This window comes from Artemia franciscana, unplaced genomic scaffold (assembly GCF_032884065.1).
Source record: "Artemia franciscana unplaced genomic scaffold, ASM3288406v1 Scaffold_1196, whole genome shotgun sequence".
NCBI lineage: Eukaryota > Metazoa > Arthropoda > Branchiopoda > Anostraca > Artemiidae > Artemia > Artemia franciscana.
The window spans coordinates 1-24,039 of NW_027062759.1; the positions used below are offsets into that span (position 1 = coordinate 1).

Below are 24,039 nucleotides of genomic sequence, written 5' to 3' on the forward strand. Positions count from 1 at the left end.
ATAGGGGAGGCTTAAATTCATATAGATTCAAGATGGTGTTTGAAGAACTTCTTAAAAAATCAGCTTTTTCATGTTCTGGTGAGTGGGTCTCATAACCCTGAATATATTAACTTATAGATAAATTTTCCTTTAAAGTTTTACCTTTGCTACTAGCCCATTTTATCAGCTGACTCATTTCCAAGAATACCTACATGGGCTGGAACCGAGGTGTATTGCACTTCAAAGCCATGTTTTAGCAAATCATCCACTACTATTTGAATCTGTGTAGCCATTTCTTTGGCATAATTTTGTTTCACAGCTAAATAGTTTTTCACGGACAGAATTTAATCCTGTTAACTGATTCACCCCAACAAAATTAGATATCGTCCGTGAAACCCCTTATAATAGTTGAAAAACATTTAAGCATTGCAAATAATGGAAAATCTCTGAATTCTTCAAAAGAAATCTTATCGTACGTCTCTTGTTGTTTTTTAAAAACTCAGTGCTTATTCCGCTTTGATTAATTGTCAAAGGTTTTTGACCTAAAAGTTCTCTTTATTCAGTAACCTATTGAGAAAGACAATTTAAGAAGTCTCAGTCCAAGAAGATAAGGAGCTTTGCTTGAGAAAAAACACAGCTGTGTCAACCAAAGGCAACATTCAAAATAAGTGAGTTGGAAACTGACCAAACACATGCTGAAAAGGATCCAGAGTGAAAACCAAGTGCCAGCCATTTCAAGGAAGGAAAGGCTTACGAATTGTACATAAATCTGTGTGAGTCATTCCACCAAATTTTTTTTAAATTTTAGAGTTTGAAGTTTGCTTTTACCATTTACCATTGATTGATCATTTGATTCTTATTCCTTTGACTTGATTTGACTTGATTTTTATACCTTGACTTGATTTGAACCCAGACATGTAAAAAAACACAAGGAACTAGCAGCCACCAAACAACTACAGCCTTGGGGATATCAGAAAAACCACAAGAGCTACCACTTCCCTGCCCCCCATTGCTGGGCCAGCAAAAGCCTAATAGCAGTACAATAGACAAAAATGAAACAAATCTAGGTGTTATCCAAAGAAATGCTAGCAGTCTAAATGATGACAGAAGTCCCCCCATCTCAGCAGTAGTTCTTTCCCCTGAAATCCAAGCTGTGTGTGACCTAGTCAAAACAGTGGATGACAACGTACAAAAACTAACCCCGGACCTTGCCAACATAAGACGTGAACTGGACACCAAACCAAGTATGGATGACGTTCGAGGTTATATTGATAGAGCATACCTCGACCTTCACCAAAGACTTGAGGCACTTGAACATGCTTCATTCAACTCGGGTGCCACTTTTGAGCAAATGAAACAGTAGGTTCGAGATGAAATCCTTACAGCTGGCAAAAAACACAAGCAAAAGGACAACATAGTTGCAAGAAATTTGCCTGAACCGGCAGTAAGTGAGAAAAAGACAGCTGAACAGAGTGCAAAACTGGAAATACAAAATGTTGAAAAGTTGTCCAAGAACAGATGGGCCTAGACAAACCGAGACTTATCAGAGCAATCAGTCTTGGCCCAAGAAGCACAGCAAATGCCGCCAGAAGTAGCCGTGGCAGATACCCTCCACTCCTGACTCAGCTTGTACCTGGACAACAACAACTCAGAAACCAAATCGTAAGCAAATAATATGAGTTGAGGGAAAACCTAACCATATTCTTCAGAAATGATTTGCTCCGGACATTGCTGACCGAAGTTAAGCTTAAGTTTTCTCAATGTAAGCTAAAAGAGTAGGAAATATACATCGACGGCTATAACTTCTGTAGCTATCTAGAAGACAACGGGAGAGGGTGCCCCATCTACACTAAAAATGACCTATCTACGCAAAAACTGAATGCACCAAAGACGAATACCATTGAAGCCATCGGAGTCACAGCTCACACAAATGTAGACCCAATAAATCTGATATGTGCATACAAATTATTAAGCCAGCCCATATCAATAACAGACATAAATACCCTGCTCAGGGAAAATGCCAGCGCAAAGGGAGATCTGCTCTGTATGGGTGATTTCAACCTACCTAAACTGAAGTGGACCTCAACAGAAAGCTCAAACCACCCCTTTGTTGAACTGATACAAGATCCTTTCTTGAAACAGCACGTAGCCAAATCAACACGTTACAGAGAGGGTCAGACTGAAAACATGCTGGACTTGATGCTGCCAACAAATCCTGACAGCATATTAGACGTAAAGCACCTGCGTCCCTTCAAGAAAATTGACCACTGCTGTCTTATGACAACAATTAGTGTGCCAAGCTCAACCAAACGGTTCCAATGTAGCAAACGGGAATACGCCTGTGTTGACTCCCAGAAGTACAGAGAAGAAATACAGGCTGTTGACTGGGAATTGTCTAAGTCGCAGAAAGCGTCGATGAAGAAATGGCCATCTTGAAGGATGTCATTGGACGGTCTCTCGATTCTGCAACAAATTGGAAGGAAAGACTTGCTCCAAAAACCTTCCCCAGACTAGACTTCAAGATAAAACGGCTCATCAACAGGAAATCTAGAAAGTTCAAGAAATGGAGGAAGACGGGTTTAATCTCAGACAATGAAGAATACAGAGGTGAAAAATTCAGTTCGAAGTTCTTCAAGAAAGATAACAAGAGTAACTGAAAGGAAGATACCATCTGAAGCCAAAACAGCCCCCAAAAATTTTGAAAGCATGTAAACTCCAAAATCACTTTTCGCCATGGGGTGCCTGACCTGGTCAATAAGGATGGTGACACTGTATCAAAGGGCAAAGAAAAAACGCAACTCCTCAACGACTTCTTCAGTTCCGTCTATACCTCCCAGACAGTCACACAAACCGAGACAGCTGCCAGAAATAGCCCCAGTATTAATGAGATCCAAAGTACCCCAGCACATGTTCTGAACCAACTGAAAAAACTGAAGCCCGACAAGTCTCCTGGACCAGATTGCATTCATGCCAAATGGCTGACCGAAGGAAAACAAGAACTTAAAGAGCCCCTCTTGCACATATTTTAGCTCTCGGTAGAGCAGGGGAAACTACCCATTGATTGGAAGACAGCTACAGCAACCTCAATCTTCAAAAAAGGTTCAAAAACCAAACCTGAGAATTACAGACCTACCAGCTTGACAAGCCTGGTCTGTAAACTCATAGAGGGAATCCTTAGAAATGGCATCATTGAACATGTACTGGAAAATAAGCTGATCAACCCAAACCAATTAAGCTTTCTACCGATAAAGGGCACCACCACTGCACTTCTTGAGGGCTTGAATTATTTATTGATTTTCTTTATTTCCCTCAAAAAATGAGGAGTAGGCTACAATATAAATATAGAGAAAAGACAAATGATAACGCTTACAATCAAACAACATCAAATATTGATCAAACACTCAAAAAGAAAAAAAAGAAGCAAAAACACTGGACGGAAATCCAGACTGGACTGGACAGAGAATGACTGGACGGAAGCCATTGAGAGTGGAAAGTCTGTTCTTGCAGTATTCTTCGATGTGGAAAAGGCCTTTGATTCAGTCCCCCACTCTGAATTACTAAACCAGATCAAAATCTTCAACCTGACATCCTCCATTACCACCTGGATAGAGGATTTTCTCAAAAGTCGATCCCAGCAAACAAGAATAAATAGAATCTTCTCTGAGCGAAGTCACGTAGAGCGGTGTCATCCAGGGCAGCACCCTCGGGCCCACAATGCTCCTTCTCCATATAAACTGCCATCACAGGGCTAAGGAGCCCCCACCAAATCTATCTATCAAGCAGTTCGTGGTAACGAAATGATTTTGATGCTAAAAGATACATCAAAAGAACCGGATTTTTATACTGATTCTAAATATATAAGTTTCATCAAATTTAGTCTTGGTCATCAAAAGTTACGAGCCTGAGAAAATTTGCCTTATTTAGGAAAATAGGGAGAAACATCCCCTAAAAGTCATAGAATCTTAACGAAAATCACACCATCACATTCGGCGTATCAGAAAACCCTGTAGCAAAAATTTCATGCTCCTATCTACAAAAATGTGGAATTTCGTATTTTTTGCCAGAAGACAAATCACGGGTGCGTGTTTTTTTTTTTTTTTTTTTTTTTTTTTTTCCCAGGGGTCATCGTATCGACCAAGTGGTCCAAGAATGTCGCAAGAGGGCTCATTGTAGAAGAAATGAAAAGTTCAAGTGCTCTTTTTAAGTGACCAAAAAAATTGGAGGGCATCTAGGCCCCCTCCCACGATCTTTTTTCCCAGAGTCAACGGATCAAAATTTTGATATAGCCATTTTATTCCGCCTAGTCGAAAACCTTAATAACTATATCTTTGGGAATGACTTACTCCCCCACAATCTCTGGGGGAGGGGCTGTAAGTTACAAACTTTGACCAGTGTTTAAATACAGTAATGGTTATTGGGAAATTTGCAGACGTTTCCAGGGGGATTTTTTGGTTTGGGGGGGGGGGGGGGGTGGGGTTGAGGGAGGGGGCTATGTGGGAGGATCTTTCCTTGGAGGAATATGTCATGGAGGAAGAAAAATTCAATGAAAAGGGCGCAGGATTTTCTAGCATTACTATAAAAAAATACAATGAAAAAATAAACATGAAAACGTTATTTCAATTGAAAGTAAGGAGTAGCATTGAAACTTAAAACGAACAGAGATTATTACGCATATGAGGGGTTCTAAAACTACTTTAGCAAAAAGAGCGAGGTATTTAGGAGGAGATAAATACCTCGCTCTTTATGTTAAAGTATTTTTAGTTATTTCAACAATTTATTCTACGGCCTTTCTGATTCAGGGGTCATTCTTAAAGAATTGGGACAAAACTTACGATTTAGTGTAAAGAGCGAGGTACTAACGAGGGTACAAACCCCCTCGTATACATAATAAAAATACAAGAATATAAAAGTTTGTTACGTAAGTTAATTCTTAAGTTACGTATATTTTTTACTAATAAAAACGTTCGCTAAAAATTAAAAGTTCTAGTTGCCTTTTTAAATAACCGAAAAATCGGAGGGCAACAGGGCCTCCTTCCTCAACTCTTATTTCTCAAAATTGTCTGATCAGATCTAAGAGAAAGCTACTTTGCCAAAAAAAAGAATTAATACACAAACTTCATTTTAATAATTTATGTGCGGAGAGCCAAAATCAAACATGCATTAATTCAAAAACGTTCAGAAATTAAATGAAAAAAACTAGTTTTTTTTAACTGAAAGTACGGAGCGACATTAAAACTTAAAACGAACAGAAATTACTCCGTATATGAAATGGGTTGTCCCCTCTGCAATCCCTCGCTCTTTACGCTAAAGTTTTCAATTGTTTAAAAAAGTAGAATTGTGGCAAAGAGTCAAACTTTAACGTAAAGAGCGAGGGATTGTGGAGGAGACAACCCATTTCATATACGGAGTAATTTCTGTTCGTTTTAAGTTTTAATGTCGCTCCTTACTTTCAGTTAAAAAAATTAGTTTTATTTTTTTATTTTTATATTTAAAGTCCAGTATTTCAAAACACAAAATATAAGCAAGTCAGATCATTACACGGCATTGAACATCTCGAAATATATCTTAATTTAAGAATTTAAGCGTAATTATCCATAGTCTAGAGGTACGGATTAGTATTGTCTCTCTCCCACAGAGTGGAACTTCTAAAAATAGAGATTACAGTTGAAGTAGGATGCCCCCAAAAAGAAGACTCGATCCTCTTGAGTAATTAATAATAATGAAGACTAATAGAAACAAATTTATCGCTAGAACTACGAATAAATTAAAAGAGCATATTACTGCGCCAATAATAAAAATAGTTAAGAGGAATCACCTTGAAGAATAGGCTATATATATTAATTAATTCCTGCTTCTTGATATACCATAGCTTGCTAAACTAAAATTCCTAAATGCATTAATCATTCTTAACAAAGTTAAGCCTTATCAAGGTCTGATAAAGAATAAACAAAAAAACAAAAACAGTTTAATCTGTAGTAGAAAATAGAAATGACGTTATTAAGAGTGACTACAATTATCAATACTGTCACAACGCGTTTAATACTTTTTTAGATATTGCACTTAAATATACATACATATATATATATATATATATATATATATATATATATATATATATATATATATATATATATATATATATATATATATAAACAAGTTTTTTTAACTGAAAGTAAGGAGCGACATTAAAACTTAAAACGAACAGAAATTACTTCGTATATGAAAGGGGCAGCTCCCTTTTCTACGCCCCGCTCTAGACGCTAATTTGTTATTTTTTGATTTAAAGCAGAGCTGTGAGAAAGAGTCGAACTTTAGCGTAAAGAGCGAGGCGTTGAAGAGGGAGTAGCCCCTTTCATATACGAAGTAATTTCTGGTCGTTTTAAGTTTTAATGTCGCTCTTTACTTTCAGTTAAATAAAACTTGTTTTTTTATTTAATTTCTGAACGTTTTTTAGTTAATCCATGATTTGATTTCGGCTCTCCGCAGATGAATTATTAAAATCAAATTTGCATATTTATTTATTTGGCTAAATGGCTTTCCCATAGCTTTGATCGAACTATTTAGAGAAAAAAGGAGGGGGGAGAAGGCTCAGTTGCCCTCCAATGTTTTGAGTACTTAAAAAGGCAACTAGAACTTTTAGTTTTTTACGAACGTTTTCATTAGTAAAAGATATACTTGATTTACGAACTAGCTTACGTAATAAACTTCTATATTCGTATGTCTTATTACGTATATGAGAGGGTTCGCCCACTTGTCAGTACCTCGCACTTCACACTAAAGCTTAAATTTTGTCTTAATTCCTTAAGAGTGACCCCTGAATCACAAAGGTCGTAGAATAAATAGTTGAAATTACTAAAACTGATTAAGTGCAATTTCTCAGAGCCAACCTAGCTTTTTTAGAAGCCTGTCTCAAAGGTCTTTTCGTAGCTGGTTCAATACTGTTATAAATCGGTTTAGTAAAATATTTTGTTAGATCATTTTTAATTAAATTTGAGTATAAAGAATTTAGTGAGTATTCCCCTAAGTCCCTGTTCAAAGAAATATTATTATTTATTTTGAGATTAATTTTGATTGATTGTCGAACCACCTCTTTTATCCCCAAATCATTACTGATGAGTGAAGATTTTTCAAAAAGTATCTTGTGGGACGGATTATTAAATATATGCCAACCTAAAGCAGAATCAAACGAGTTGTTGGAACTATTTGAAATTAATGCCTTGTCTATGTCTTTTTTATGCTATTGTAACCGTTTTTCTAGATTCTGATGGGTCCTGCCGACATAGTTATTTCCATAATCACAGGGTATTTGATAGACCCCTCTTTGGCGAGTAACTGGGGTCTTATCTTTACCGGAATTTAAGAAATTAATGATTTTAAAATTATTAGTAAAAACTACGGACAGATTATTTTTTGTGCAAATATGTTTTAATTTTGTAGTGATTTTTGGGATATATGGAAGATAGACAATATTTGAGGGCTTATCAGTAGCCTCACATTGGGAAATATCTTCTTTGATTTTACAAGAATGTCTTTTTATTCTATGGTTAATTATTTTATTGACAAAAGGAATGGGGTATCCATTACCAAAAAGAATATCTCTGATAAAGTCTATTTCTGCATTTATATACGACTCGGAGCAAATATTCAGGGCACGATCAATGAGGGAAGTTACAACTGCTCTTTTTACTTGTGGGGGGTGATTTGAATTAAAGTGAAGATATCTATTGTTTTGTGTTGGCTTTCGATAGATAGTAAAATCCAGTTGATCAGCATTACGAATAATTAACACATCTAAAAACGGTAGTTTATTTTCAATTTCAACTTCTAGGGTGAACTGCAAATTTCGGTCATAAGTGTTAAGATGATCTAAGAAGCCCCGGAGTTCAGCTTCCCCATAATTCCAAAGTGAAATTACGTCATCCATATAACGACCCCGAAAGACATGTTTTAAAAAATAAGAATTTAATGCCCAATTTTCAAGGTTCTCGACATAAATATTTGCCAGTAGCCCGGATAAAGGTGCCCCCATGGGTATTACAAATTTTAACCAGAGTCATAAAAACTTCACAATCAATTCCCGTCGCTGAAGCTACGATTAAGTGGTAATTTTCTTCTATTTTGTTTTTTAATAATTCCTTAGAAATAAACACATCTATATTTGTATACATGGAAACAATGTCAAAACTACTAACTATTGTGTTTTCTGAAATACTTGTGTTACTAAGTTTTTCAACCAAATTTGCCGAATTACGAATATAGGAATTTTGAGAATACAATAAAAGTTTGAAAGCTGTGGAAAGCCATTTTCCAATATTGGCAGCGGGGGCTTTAGTACACGCTACGATAGGTCTTAAGGGAATACCCTGTTTATGTATTTTTGGTAAACCGTAGAGTTTAGGACAGAAACTACCACTCGGAAAAAATTTATTGTATAATTGCGGGGTATAAATATTCAAGGAATTGATTTCCACTGTCTTGAAAAGATTTTCCTATTGTTTCTACTTTGTATTTGTTTGTTATGGAAAGGCAGTGTGGTCTTCGTCGCTATTAACCATATTAGTTTATGTGCGTGTGGCAATCCTCGCTTTTGCCATTCCACTGAGTACAACCACCACTGAGTACAATCAATTTATCATTGATTTCAACTTTTGCCGGATGACACGGGCCGTAATGTCATGTCTATGAACCGGTGATTGTCCAGGAAGTAAAGTTGCTGTATCTCGTTCCAAGATGGATTAAATGTAAATATAATAAATAAATCTGGACGACCATAGAGACGAACATACGCAATGGCATCTTGAGCATACTCATGCATATGACGCGGACTGCCAGCATATGACGAAGGTAAAATTGTTACTCTTCCAATGTTAGTGGTATTACCGTCATTTACAACTGCATCTCGCAAATGAATGTATTGTTCAGAGTGGAGCTTGATCTGATTCAGACGGATGAATAGCAAACGTTCTGATTCAATCTTTGCATACATATCAACGATGTATTGATGAAACAATTGATGGCATTTTAAAACATAATTCTCTTCATCCTGACGAATCATTATTCTGTAGCCAAAACAGTTCATTGCGCTGCATTTCTTATCCATTTCTTTGTTAGTGGCTGGATTTATCAATTTAATATTAAAGGGATAGCTGTAGGCTCCATCCCAAAAAATGATAATTATCATTATTGTGGAAAAGACGTTGCAACTGGAAAACGATAGTCCTTTCAACGCCGGGAGAAATTCTGCAACATGCATTCAATTCAGCATTGCTATCACTGATGGAGTACAGTTGTAAAAATTTATGATTCTCACCTGAGAATGATAGAAGGGACACTGGAATATGATAAATTTGCCCTTTTACTTTGAAAGTAGGCATAAAATGACTTTGATCTTGAATTTGGGCTAATAAATGGTCCTTTACATATAATGTGTACAAACTTTTTCATTTTACTTTATATCTTTTCCAGTAGCTATACCCTCGTTTACCACATTCTCAACATTGTCTCCCCATCTCTGTTCAACTCTTTCCTTATCACTAATTGTGCCCTTCTTCATATCTTTGACTCAGATAGATCCAATTTGACCACTCCATCCCTATTTATTAGCATACCAGTACAAAATTTGACTATAATGCCGTCTATTTGCATCTTCAAATCCCTCATCAATGTTATCCATGGTCTCCATTTCACATCTCGTTTTTCTATTTTAATACTTTCTCCGCTATCTTTACATTCTTCTTATTTTCATATGATCTATCGCTCAGATAGTTCTTGTACAAGACCTTTTTTCTCTCTATTAAACATAAAGCGTTTCTACTGATATTTATAGCTGCGTTCCTGACTTTTTTCCCTGAGACACCGTCAGCAACTTCATAAATTATTTTCCTAGATTATTCAGTCCATCTCCTACATTTTTGATTTGTAACCTCTGCAGTTTATGATTCAACTCTTCCAGGAGATTTTTTTTTCATAGCCCGGCTCTGGAGTCCATCAACGCCATAGCTTCCTGGAAGGTAGTTGCTTTTTCAAAATTTCAGCTTTAAATTAGTCCTAGACGCTAGTAAATGGTGATCTCTACTTTTAACAGCAATAACAGCACTCCTATACTAGTATCTAATATTGATCCTGCCAGTCTTCAGTTTCCAGTACCATAATCAATTAGATTAGCTGCCTTACCATCATGTAAATACCACGTTAACTTAGAGGCAATTTTAAGACCCGATTCTGTGTTGGCCGATTCTGTATATAACTATATAGTTATATCGATAAAATTCCAACAGGCTAAATACATCTTTTGACTGATATCTATATAAATTTCAAATTTTTTTTATTAAAAGTTATAAGATAAAAAGAATAATGCATAAGAATACTATTCTATTTCCTTCTTTCGACTATCAATTGTTACCTCCGAAAATTGTCAGCAAATAATGTTTCATTTTCTTCGGGTTTAAATGGCATCTTTGTTCAAGAAAGCTCATACGTAATTATGACTCGATTCTATTTAAAATTAATTTTGCGACCACTTTGAACATTGAATAGATTTGTACAACAACCATGCCTCTCCTTTAAAAAAATAGGAGTTGGTTTTAGGTGCCTATTGGACACTTACTGCAATGGGAAGTCTTTGGATCTGGTTTCTAAGACGAAATCTCTACCAGGTTACTTTTAACATTTCTAATACTCTACAATTTCTAGAATAAGACAAAATGTGCTCTTCTTTTTTACGTAGTTCTTCTCGACGATTTATTTTACCAAAACGATCATCTACAGCAGCCCAGAGGTATGCTATATATCAATCAATTCTATTATGGAATTCCGTCCCTTCGGATGTCCCTTTATTTCTTTCCGCAAAGACAGTTTTTCGTCGGGTCTTTCTAGTTTAGTAATTCCTCTCTTTGTCTCCTCTGTTTTTTGTTTTCCCTGTTTTCTCTTTTCCTATTATTTCAACTTTTTGGAATTCTGTCCTGACTGATATTTCCCTCTCTTATTCTTTCTAAAATTGTTTTCAGGAATCTTCTTAATTTTTAATGTCCTTGTTTATTTGTCTTATTTTTTCTGATGTTCTAATGTCAACTTTGTCTTTCCTGTTTCTCTACTGTCTTGGTTTCTACTTGTTTCTATCTTTATAATTACTATCAGTTTTTTTTTTTTTACTGTATATTAGCGTTTATTTTTCCACATCTTCATTTAGGGTATAATTTATGGTTCTTTTAGTACTTTATTATTGTGTTGTATGGCTCATAACAAGCAAAGCTTCTTGGGCCGAATATTTTATTGATGTATCATAAGCCTCTTGAAATTCCCACCTCCAAAACCCATACAGGCACACTTGCTTCAGATACAGCAAACTGGCATATCTGACAAAATGCATTAGTTATCAGGAATAAGGAACCTTCAAACCACATTATACAATCATAGATATGATTACTGTCAATTCTAGCACTGTTCCTAGCATTAAAATACAGTAAAAAAAAAAAAACAGTGGAATTTCATATACGTTAAATCAGTAAAAAAAAAATTGATTGCATGGGTTTAAAAGACGAAATTTCTACAAACACGAAACTGACTTCAGAGGAGAAAAGTGGGAAAATGTCCTTCTTTTTAAAATTTTAAAAGCTCCAATTTACAATAAGTTCTATGACTGGGAAGAGAGGAAATAAAGAATTTTAGAAAATTGAAAAATTAAAATGTGTTAGGAGCCAAATAAGATAGTTTGAATGAGAATTGAACAAACTGACAGGAATGGTTATGCTTGAGGAAGTGAAATATAAATTGAAGTTTTCCAAATATTGTCAGATAGCACATTTTGATTAAGCCCTGCAAAAACAATGCACGAAAAACTATATACCCCAACCCCAAACATAGTACCTAAGGTTAAAGTTCAAACAGAATAGTGTACAACAATAAGTAAGATGATAAACAACATCACCATAGGAACTGAATTAGATAGCTAAGATTTGATGTAAACGATATCTGATTAAAAGTGATATTTACTCGTCTTTTGAGGATATCCGCCAAAAAACAAACCGTACCTATAAAAACAAGAGTTAAGAGCTCATGGCACTTGTGACGAGGTCGAAAGAGCCAAGAGCCAAGAGCTCATATGGTGTGAGCTCTAGCATATTCTAAGAATCAATAGATTGCTTTAAAAAGAAAATCAGAGACTTAATGCTGGTCGGGATTTAGAATAAGAGCTCTGAGTCACGATGTCCTCCTAAATATCAAAATTCATTAAGATCCGATAAACCACTCGTAAGTTAAAAATACATCATTTTTCTAATTTTTCCTCTCCCTTCAGCCCCCCAGATGGTCGAATCGGAGAAAACGACTTTATCAAGTCAATTTGTGCAGCTCCCTGACACGCCAACCAATTGTAATCTTCCTAGCACGTCCAGAAGCACCAAACTCGCCAAAGCACTGAACCCCAACCACCTAACTCCACCAAAGAGACCGGATACAGTCCGGTTACGTCAATCACATATCTACGACATTTATGAGCGTTTTCAAAGATTTCCAGTTGCCCCCTCTAACTCCCCCAATGTCAAAAGTTCTGGTCAGGATTTGAAATAAGAGCTCTGAGAGATGAGTTCCTTCTAAATATCAAATTTCATTAAGATCCGGTCACCCGTTCTTAAGATAAAAATACCTCAATTTTTCGGATTTTTCAAATTAACAACCCCCAGCTCCCTCAAAGAGAACGGATCCGTACCAATTATGTCACTCTCGTATCTATAACTTGTGCTTATTCTTCCCATCAAGTTTCAGGGTTTTCCAAGATTTCCGGTTTCCAAGATCTCTGTTTCCCCCTCCAACCCTCTTTGTCCCCGGATCCGATTCGAATTGAAAATAGAGCATTCGAGACATAAGATTCTTCTATATATCAAGTTTCATTAAGATCCAATCATTCATTCGTAAGATACCTCGATTTTCACGTTTTCCAAAAATTTTGGTTTCCCCCTCAATCTCCCTTCAATGTCAACGGATCTGGTCGAGATTTAAAAAGCCAATTTTAAAGCACAAAACCCTTCTAGATATAAAATTTCATTAAAATCTGATCACCCGTTCGTAAGCTACAAATACCTCATTTTTTTTAATTTTTCCGAATTACCCCCCACCCTCCCTAACTCCACCAAAGAGAGCGGATCTTGTCCGGTTATATTAGTCATCTATCTTGGACTTGTGCTTATTCTTTCCACCAAGTTCCATCCTAATCTCTAAGCTTTAAGCGTTTTCCAAGATTCCCCCCCCCCCCTAATGATACTGGATCCGGTAAGGATTTAAAAATAAGAGATCTGAGTTTCGAGGTCCTTCTAAATATGAAATTTCGTTTAAGATACGATCACTTTCGTAAGTCAAAAATACCTCATTTTTATATTTTTTTAGAATTACCCCCCCCCCCCCTCCAACTCCCCCAAAGAGAGCAGATCCGTTCCGGTTATATCAGTCCCGTGTCTAGGGACTTGTTCTTATTTTCCCCACCAAGTTTCATCCCGATCCCTCTATTCTAAGCGTTTTCCAAGATTTTAGGTTCCGCCCCCCCCTCTAACTTCCCCTTCACTGGATCCAGTCGGGATTGAAAATAAGATTTTTGAGACACGATACCCTTCTAAACATCAAATTTCATTCAGATCCGATCACTCTTTCGTAAGTTAAAAATACCTAATTTTTTTAATTTTTCAGGATTAACCCTCCTCCCCCTACTCTCCCAAAGATAGCAGATCTATTCCGGTTATTTCAATCACGTATCTAGGACGTATGATTATTCTTACCACCAAGTTTCATCCCGATCCCTCCACTCCAAGCGTTTTCCAAGATTTTAGGTCCCCCCCTACTCCCCGCGATGTCACCAAATCTGGTCGGAATGTGACAGAAGATCTCTGAGACAAGACATCCTTCCAAAAATCAAATTTCATTAAGATCCAATCACTCCTTCATAAGTTAAAAATACCTCATTTTTTCTAATTTTTTCCGAATTAACCCCCCCCCCCCAACTCCTTCAAAGAGAGCGAATCCGCTCCGGTTATGTCAATCATGTATCTAGGACTTGTGCTTATTTTTCCCACCAAAATTCATCCCGATCCCTCCACTCTAAGCGTTTTCCTAGATTTAAGGTCCCCCTCTCAACTCCCCCAAATGTCACCGGATCCAGTCAGCATTTAAAATAAGAGCTCTGAGACACGATATTCTTCCAAACTTCAAATTTCATTACAATCCAATCACTCCTTTGTAAGTTAAAAATACCTCATTTTTTCTAATTTTCAGAATTAACCCCTCCCCCAACTCCCCCAAACAGAGCAGATCCGTTCCGGTTATGTCAATCACGTATCAAGGACTTTTGCTTATTTTACCACCAAGTTTCATCCCGATCCCTCTATTCTAAGCGTTTTCCAAGATCTTAGGTCCCCCCCCCCAACTCCCCCAATTTCAGCGGATCTGATCGGTATTTAAAATAAGAGCTCTAAGACACGATATCCTTTCCAAACATCAAATTTTATTAAGATCCCATCACCCGTTCGTAAGTTAAAAATACTTCACTTTTTCTATTTTTTCCGAATTAATCGACCTCCTCCCCCCCAGATGGTCAAATCGCGAAAACGACTATTTCTAATTTAATTTGGTCCGGTCCCTGATATGCCTGCCAGATTTCATCGTCCTAGCATACCTGGAAGTGCCTAAAGTAGCAAAACCGGGACAGACAGACCGACAGACCGACAGAATTTGCGATTGCTATAGGTCTATGGCACTTGGTTAATACCAAGTGCCATAATACCATAATACCATAATACCATAATACCAAGTCAACCGTTTGTAAACCTTATGTATCCTCGAATGACAGGATTCTGGCTACCAAAGCAGAATAGGATTTGGATGAGAAACCAGCTTAAAATACATATAAACATAACTTGGTAAAGCTGAATTTTGACATGTAAGTTTAAAACATCCTTTTTAAAATAAAAAAAAGCAAAAGAAGAAAGCGGCGAAAATTTTATTATAAAATTTGGATATAAGTATTTCAGTCCTCTGATGATTTTACTGATTTTTACCTACAGCAATCGAGAGAAAAGCGTCTACGAGTTATTTTCATAAAATTTAAACTAAACAAGCATCGAAATAATAATTGTTTTAGTAATATTAATTGCGGACAGGACGAAGAAAGTAATATGACGGAACACAAAATAAGGGTATCATCCGAAATTAAAAAAATTGGCCCCGAAGATTTCCAATCCATCTAGTAAATTTGGACTAAAAAAACAGATATGCAACCTTCATTCAGAAAAGCATAAAAAAATACTCCTGGTCCTTTTTTGTAATGCTTGAATTATTTTTGTTCTCGCGTTTTTTCACAAGCTTTTCTTATCACAGCGTTTAATCTATGTGCACCACGTATTGAGGTAATATCTGTTTTTCGTTTACGATGATAATCATTTTCCCCCTTCCAAGAGCATCCTTCTCGACACGAAGTGAGTCGTATCCTCTCGCCAGCTTTGTGTATCCCATAGCATCCTGTGATCTTCCTACTAATATTTTACAAAGTATCAAAGCCTTCACACGTCCAGCATAGCCTAAAGCCGTTTTAGAGAACTCTGAAAAATAATGTCCATGGCCATAAGCTGTTCGCTTATTGTAACAGCGTTGAAAATTATTCTTGAGGATTGACTCAATATTTCTTTCAATTGGAGTACCATGAAATGCAAGTATTGGCTTGGATTCTTCTGCACGAGCTCCGTATTTTGCAGCAAATTTTTTTGAGGTTTCCAGGAACTGCGATTCTAATACTGGATTTATAACATAAGTTATTTTCACGACATCTCTATTTTTGCAAAAGCGTCTAAACTCTGCTTCGGCAAGGCGAAAGTGGTAGTCCAGTTCATTTGATGTATCAAAGGATCTACTGCGAAGAATTTCATGTTTATGAAATTTAGTTGATATCACACTTCCAGTGGGAACTCCGATTTCTGTAACTTTGTAGTTGATGACATATCTAGGATATGCTTGACGTGGGTCGTAGATGACAAATTCATCAAATAAAACTCCACCAGCACTTTTTGTATCAGCAGGAGCAAACAATGAGTCATAACCTAAGCTTCTAATAGTATAATAATTCATTGTATATTGAAGAGTGGAAACCCTTCATTTCTTTTCCAAGCAGAACGTCGCATAATATAAGTATATTCGATCTTTTTGTATAGATTTGTTGGGCACTCTTGCTAGAATCACTGGCAAAGTAAATACCACAGCCAAATCTTTGCTGTTGGCCATCATTGAAGTGTTGTCGGAAGCCATTCTCAATAATATTCCTACAAGCCTTGGCATTTGTACCGTGAAAATTTTTCTCGCGAATTTGAAGTTTCAAACAAACTGGCTTGACATAAGTGAAAAGCTTCAAGTAAATTCCCATTGAAGACCTCTTGAACTAATATAACCTCTGGGTGCCATGTGTTAGTAGGTAGGATGTACTTAATTACTTTATCTCTGACATCTAAGAAAGTGGAGTCTGAAATTTTAAAACTTCCCTTTTTCTTTCTGTACTCGAGCGCTTTCCGTTTGCCAATTCGCTGTACGTTTGCAACTGATTGATTTTCTGCAGTTGATTTTCTAAAAAGTAAGAGACTAAATAAAAAAAAACAATTAGGATCTATCTCATGTTACCGAACAATAAAATAATGTTTTTTGTATTATCCTTCTACGACACAAAAGAAATCAGTGACTACCTATTCAATCTCTGAAGTGTGTGTGTAATAAGAGGTTTTATTGGCCTGAAGAGTTTTCCGCTCGGCAAAGAATAATGAAAAAAAAAATATATTACTCTCAGAGATTTTTTCATTGTTTTTATAAAGTTTGTCTCTTATTTTAATTTTTGTTGGGTGGGGGGGGGGGTATTAAAACTTTTTATGTTTGGCTCTACAAAAATCATCCCCTCCCCCACGCAAAAAATCCTCCCCGGTAATTCCCTTCTTGAAAAGTTTACCCCACATGTAAAGTAAAGATCACATTTTAAATTTAAAAGTATTTAAGAAATTTCAGTCACTTCTAAAGTATTAAAAAGTAGAAAATAAAACGCAGAATAGAGACAAAACTATTTTTTTATATTCCCAGTGCCCATCTCTTTAAAAAAGAATTATAAAATTATCCGCTTTCTTCCTAAGAAATGGCTCTGTCCATAATCTTACTATAATAATAGTTAATGTTTGGCGCTTCATTCTGATATTTAATATTTACCCTATAAAATGGAAGCGAGAAAATGAAATAAGCATATAAGGATCATGACATCGGTCATTTCAAAACATTTTCCCGTCAATCGGCAGTTTGTTAATAATTAGTTATTTCCATTAGTCTCATTTTGTCTAAATATGTCAAAAATATTAATGCATATACCTCCAGGGATGGCATTGCCCCTACAGAACCTCGGAGAAGGGCCATAAAAAACAAAATTGGAAATTATTGAAAAACATATTTTACAACTAGAAAAGAACGTTTTTTTATGTAGGGTGTGTGATGGATTCTATTAGAAATTAAATTTTAAAAAAACAAGTTTTTTTAGCTGAAAGTAAGGAGCGATATTAAAACTTAAAACGAACAGAAATTACTCCGTGTATGAAAGGGGCTGTTCCTCCCTCAACGTCCCGCCCTTTACGCTAAAGTTTTACTCTTTCTTTCAATTCTACTTTATTAAACAGTAAATAACTTTATTAAACATCCTATAGAGAATATATGCACCTATATAAAGGAATAATAAACATTATTGATTATATTTATTGGTTCTAAGTATTCAAACGATTATTACACTTGACCCTTATTCCTTTATATAGGTGCTGCCCTTTATTCTTTTCAATAATCTTGGTTACGATTTCTTCTTCTTTTTTCAATATTATGAGAAATAAAAACTCATTGCTCAGAATAAAAACATTTTTCAATAAAGTGAAAATTACCCTCTGGTCCTTAGAAGACACAGCGACGTTAGCCCCCCTTGACTGTGAGGTTAATCATAAACTCGGGATCAGATTAACTGATATTAATCATCAGCTTATTGCTGAAAAGAATAAAGGAATCTGGTTTGATAGTTTAACATATACTGCAATTCACTGCTGAAATGTAAGTAATTTTGGATTTATTTAAGTTATAAAACAGAAATTGTTTAATATGCGTTCTGTTTTCAGTAAGGTACAAACTTTAGTCTGGTCTTTAGAAGGCAGAGCAGCGTTAGCTATACTCCTCGGTGTGGTAGTTTCTGATGGTTTTTAGTCTGATATTGTAATTTCTCATCCTTTTAGGTTTCATTTATCTATGATAGTTTTACGCTTGAAAAATTTTGACTTTGTTTCTGTTCATCTTTGATTTAATGAAGCTCTTTTTTTTTCTTATAAACTTAATTTGTCTAAAAAGCTTTTAAAAGTTAATTTCTGTTCATTTTTAAGTGATTTAGTCTTTGTCATTGCATAAAAAGATAAAAATTATAATTTTTCGGTTTTTCTATTTTAGAATACAGATTTTAGCTTAGGCAGCTATCTATATGCTGGACAAAGGTTTTCACCAATTTGTAATAATAGTTGTTCAATAACGATTAGAATTGATTTAAGAGGTGAAAACCAGTATAATGTATAATGTATGGGGTTCTATAGAGCCAATGGAATTTAACACAAATCATGTTACAACCATGCGTACAGTAAAACACTAAGCAACTACCCTCCTCCCCATACCCTGAAAGTTCCAACTTAATTCCTTTAACCTTTCCTAGATATTCTAGATACATACTTTTGACAACCTTTAATGCACCTAGTACATAGTAGTGGTTATAGTAGCAATAGCAGGACTAGGAGCACAATAATAATAGTAGCCATAATTGTAGCAGTAATAGTAGCAGTCACAGTCGTATGCAGCCGCAGGTGCAGTTCCAATTAGTTGCATTAGAAGTCACAGTAGCACAAAGTTAAAGACATTATGTCAAGTATTCGCAGTCACAATCGAAATCAATTCCAGTCACAGTCGTTTGTATCTACAGATGCAAGTAGTTAACGCAGTCAACGAAATATGCAGTAACAATCGTAGTTCCAAGTCACCAAAAATAGAGCCAAAGTGGTTGGAGTCAAAAGTGGTTGGAGTCATGATTAGTCACAGTCACAATTAGACATAAAGACAGGCAGTAACAGTTGTAAATAGTGTGGTAGCATAAGCAGTCTTGGTAGTAGCACAAATAGTAGCTATAGTAGTAGTAGTGGTAGAAGTAGCAGAAGAAATTTAGAAGCTCCAAAAGGTTCAATTTCATGCTTTCAGCCATTCCTGAGATACTACTAATACGCCCAAATTACAACCTGTATCCATATAGGGCGTTTTGTTTTATTCAACAAACCCCCAACATTCCTAGAAAGTTTTACCTTAGTTCCCTTAGCCATTCCAGATATATTTTTAGATTCGCCCTTATAACATCAATATTTAATTGCACCGCCCCCTTATAATGCTAAGAAAATTTCAAGTCCCGCTAATCCATTAGCAGAATATTCGCGTGTTTGTTCAGTTTACTTTCTCGTCCATCCCCTGTTACTTTGCTTTTCGTATATATATATATATATATATACTAGCTGTTGGGGTGGCGCTTCGCGCCACCCCAACACCTAGTTGGTGGGGGCGCTTCGCACCCCCCCCAAGCCCCCCCGCGCGCGTAAGTCGTTACGCGCCATAATAGTTACGTGCCATTGTAGTTGTGTCCCTATGTCCCACCTGTGAATATAGATAGATATATATATATATATATATATATATATATATATATATATATATATATATATATATATATATATATATATATATATATATATGGTTTTAACTACGTAAAACTTGCGAATATACAACATTCTTTGCTGTCCCATTGTCTTTGCATATAAATAGATTGTCAGGTTTACCGACTCTTGAACATGCAACATATAATGGTCCATGGGAAAACAATCTGTATTCAGATCTATACCTCATGATTCTAATGATTGCCCTTGAGCTTTGTTGATGGTGATTGCTAATCGACCATTCCCTGTCCCGGTGTCCCGGTCGTCATTTACATCCCCCTGTTTCCCCCGGTGTCCCCGTTGTAGTTGTGTCCCTGTGTCCCGGTCGTCATTTATATTCCCTGTGTCCCGGTCGTCATTTGTATCCCGGTGTCCCGGTCTGTATATACATTCGTTTTTTAGTTTTGTTTTTCTCCTTTATTTTTTTCCTTTTTTTTTCTTTTTTAGCTTATTTAGATTTTTAGATTTTTTAGTTTTTTTATTAGTTTTTAGTTTTTTTTTCTTTTTAGTTTTTTTGTCCCGGTCGTCATTTATATCCCCCTGTTTCCCCCGGTGTCCCCGTTGTAGTTGTGTCCCTGTGTCCCGGTCGTCATTTATATTCCCTGTGTCCCGGTCGTCATTTGTATCCCGGTGTACCGGTCTGTATATACATTCGTTTTTTAGTTTTGTTTTTCTCCTTTATTTTTTTCCTTTTTTTTCTTTTTTAGTTTATTTAGATTTTTAGATTTTTTAGTTTTTTTATTAGTTTTTAGTTTTTTTTTCTTTTTAGTTTTTTTGTAGTTTTTACCTTCTTTTTAGTTTTGTTAATTTTTTTTTTACTTATGTCCTGGTCGTCATTTATACTCCCTGTGTCCCGGTGCTTTGTTGATTGCTAATCGAACATTCCTTTTGTCCTGGTCGCTTTCTCTTTGAGTGTCGTCATTTATTTTTTTCTTTTTTAGTTCTTTTAGTTTTACCTTTTTTAGTTTTTTTTAGTTTTTTAGATGAAAATTTTTTTTAGTTTTTTCCTTTTTTTCTTTTTAGTTTTTTATTGGTTTTTACCTTTATGTTAGCTTATTTTTCAGTTTTTTCCTTTTTTTTAGTTTTTTTTTAATTTTTTATTTTTTTTTAGTTTTTTACCTTTTTTAGTTTTTTTAGTTTTTTTAGTTTTTTTAGTTTTTTAGCTTTTTTTTACTTTTTTTATTAGTTTTTAGTTTTTTTGTAGTTTTTTGCCTTTTTTTAGTTTTTTCAGTTTTTTTTTTAGTTTTTTATTGGTTTTTACCTTTATTTTAGCTTATTTTTCAGTTTTTTCCTTTTTTTTAGTTTTTTTTAGTTTTTAGTTTTTTTAGTTTTTTACCTTTTTTTAGTTTTTTTAGTTTTTTTAGTTTTTTAGCTTTTTTATTTTTTTTATTAGTTTTTAGTTTTTTTTGTAGTTTTTGCCTTTTTTTTAGTTTTTTTAGTTTTTAGCTTTTTTATTAGTTTTTAGTTTTTTTTGTAGTTTTTGCCTTTTTTTAGTTTTTTTAGTTTTTTAGCTTTTTTATTTTTTTTATTAGTTTTTAGTTTTTTTTGTAGTTTTTGTCTTTTTTTAGTTTTTTCAGTTTTGACGTCACCTGATCCAGTTTTTTCAGGTGACGTCACCTGATCCACGATCCACAGATCCACAGACAACTTATTTTTATATATATAGATAGTTTTTTTTTTTTTACTTATGTCCTGGTCGTCATTTATACTCCCTGTGTCCCGGTGCTTTGTTGATTGCTAATCGAACATTCCTTTTGTCCTGGTCGCTTTCTCTTTGAGTGTCGTCATTTATTTTTTTCTTTTTTAGTTCTTTTAGTTTTTACCTTTTTTAGTTTTTTTTAGTTTTTTAGATGAAATTTTTTTTTAGTTTTTTCCTTTTTTTCTTTTTAGTTTTTTATTGGTTTTTACCTTTATTTTAGCTTATTTTTCAGTTTTTTTCCTTTTTTTAGTTTTTTTTTATTTTTTATTTTTTTTAGTTTTTTACCTTTTTTTAGTTTTTTTAGTTTTTTTAGTTTTTTAGCTTTTTTACTTTTTTTTATTAGTTTTTAGTTTTTTTTGTAGTTTTTTGCCTTTTTTTAGTTTTTTCAGTTTTTTTTTTTGTTTTTTATTGGTTTTTACCTTTATTTTAGCTTATTTTTCAGTTTTTTTCCTTTTTTTTTAGTTTTTTTTAGTTTTCAGTTTTTTTAGTTTTTTACCTTTTTTTAGTTTTTTTAGTTTTTTTAGTTTTTTAGCTTTTTTATTTTTTTTATTAGTTTTTAGTTTTTTTTGTAGTTTTTGCCTTTTTTTAGTTTTTTTAGTTTTTTAGCTTTTTTATTAGTTTTTAGTTTTTTTTGTAGTTTTTGCCTTTTTTTAGTTTTTTTAGTTTTTTAGCTTTTTTATTTTTTTTATTAGTTTTTAGTTTTTTTTGTAGTTTTTGCCTTTTTTTAGTTTTTTCAGTTTTGACGTCACCTGATCCAGTTTTTTCAGGTGACGTCACCTGATCCATCCACAGACAGACAGACAACTTATTTTTATATATATAGATATATATATATATATATATATATATATATATATATATATATATATATATATATATATATTCCACTGGTCAAAGATTTGTTTGTAGCAAAATATACTGATATTCGCTAATTAATTTTAGTATACTGGTTATTTCATAGATAAAATTTAAGAGTGATAATGTTAATTAAGAAGAAAAAGTTCGATGTATGGATTGTAAGATACCGGTTTATTTATGGAGTAATAGTTTGGGCACAGGCCCTCGTTCCAAGATAATGATTAACGACGAATTTCTACATAGGATCGAGGCAAACTGTCAGAAAGATAGCGATAAAGAATTTTTTGGAAAATTAGCTAATCAATATAACTCGGCTATTGGTACAGAACACGCCGCTTTTAGAAATAAAAATGAGGACAATTGGAAAATTAAACAAACCTATGAGGGTGTCCTGGAAAGAGTTGAATAACACTGTAAGAAAATAATTATAAATTTGAGTCTGCTACGAAAGAATAAGTGGGTTAGAGCATCAAAGAGTAAGCCAGTAGAACCTATTCAACATCTAAAGAATGAATTAGATCTGAATTAAGAACACACTCAGGAGGAAGATATCGCTTCCGCAGCGCTTACGGGGGCGCTGATACCCTCAAATACGCTTGTCCTGTTTGACATCCTGGCATCTCAAATGAATTGTCGGTCAGAATAGAGTCAGTTCAAAAAAGGTGCCTAAGAATTACCTTCAATGAAGGTAAAGTGCCTTACATTTCTCTTCTTTGGAGAGCAAATCTAGTCACCCTTAAATAAAGGAGAGCACAAATTCCCTTGCATTTGCCCACAATGCCCTGCATAACCCTCGTACTACTTCTCTTTTCCCTAGTGATCATTAACCCCCCCCCCGTACTCGCCCCCAGGTTTTTTTTCAAGAATAATCCCCCTTCTTGTCCCAATAAGAGTTTCCACTGAAGGATATAGAGGAACGTTCATCCCTCACATAGTTGAAATTTTAAATCAATACCCCTCCCCCTTTATTTTTTTTACCAAGGCTTCGGCACAATCCTTTCATTAGTTGTAAATATTTTATTTTAACAACTAATTTGAGTTGATTTTAAGTGTTTGTTTTTGTCATTTTACAGTATTTGACTTAGAATGCAAATTCGGCAATGTTTTTCTTCTAGTCTGTGATTTTGTTTTATCCACCACACTTTCTGTTTTTGTTTCTGCCATTAATCGCATAAAGTTCATTTTGTTTCTTGTACTTGGACCTTTTTTCTTTTTCATTTGCATTAAAAAGTTTTGACCATTTTATGCTTGATTGGTGTTTCTTCTACTTTAATTCTGCTGTATTAGTTGTTCCTTTGTTTTGCTTATTCTTTTTAGACATATGAAGCGAATTCGGCTTTATTAGAGCTTGTGATAGCCTTTTGAAAATAAATATTATTATTGTCTTAAAAGAGAAATAAACCTACGAAGAGGTACATAGTTATATTAACATAGTGCAACTGGAAGTTGTTGGCAGGAATCATTTACTAAATAAATGAAACTCTAGAGCGGGAAATGTATACAATGCCTTACCTTGCATAAAAAAGTAGAAGAAAAAACTGAGGAGGAAAGACAAGAACAAAGGGAAGGCAATGGGAGACCACGGAATCAAACGGGGAGGAAAAATTCCCCTGGACTTGGATTACGATGATATACACATCCTAGATGAAAGTGTGAGCAAAATGAATGACTTTTTAGAGGTTTCGCGAGTTCAGGGTGCAAAAATAGGTTTGAAAACTAATGTTAAGAAGA

The 24,039-nt window shown here is 34.7% G+C and overlaps 1 protein-coding gene across 6 annotated transcripts in view; it reads right to left on the reverse strand.

The window, feature by feature from the left end:
- Positions 1–14,956: 14,956 nt before the first annotated feature.
- Positions 14,957–24,039, reverse strand: part of LOC136042375 (uncharacterized) — a 41,739-nt gene continuing 32,656 nt past the window's right edge. For all 6 annotated transcript variants that reach the window (XM_065727349.1, XM_065727351.1, XM_065727354.1 and 3 more), the window contains one exon: positions 14,957–16,572. In XM_065727349.1, coding sequence (XP_065583421.1) covers positions 15,343–16,083 — 741 coding nt within the window. In that variant the 5' untranslated portion in view covers positions 16,084–16,572 and the 3' untranslated portion in view covers positions 14,957–15,342. The remainder of the gene's footprint in view (positions 16,573–24,039) is intronic.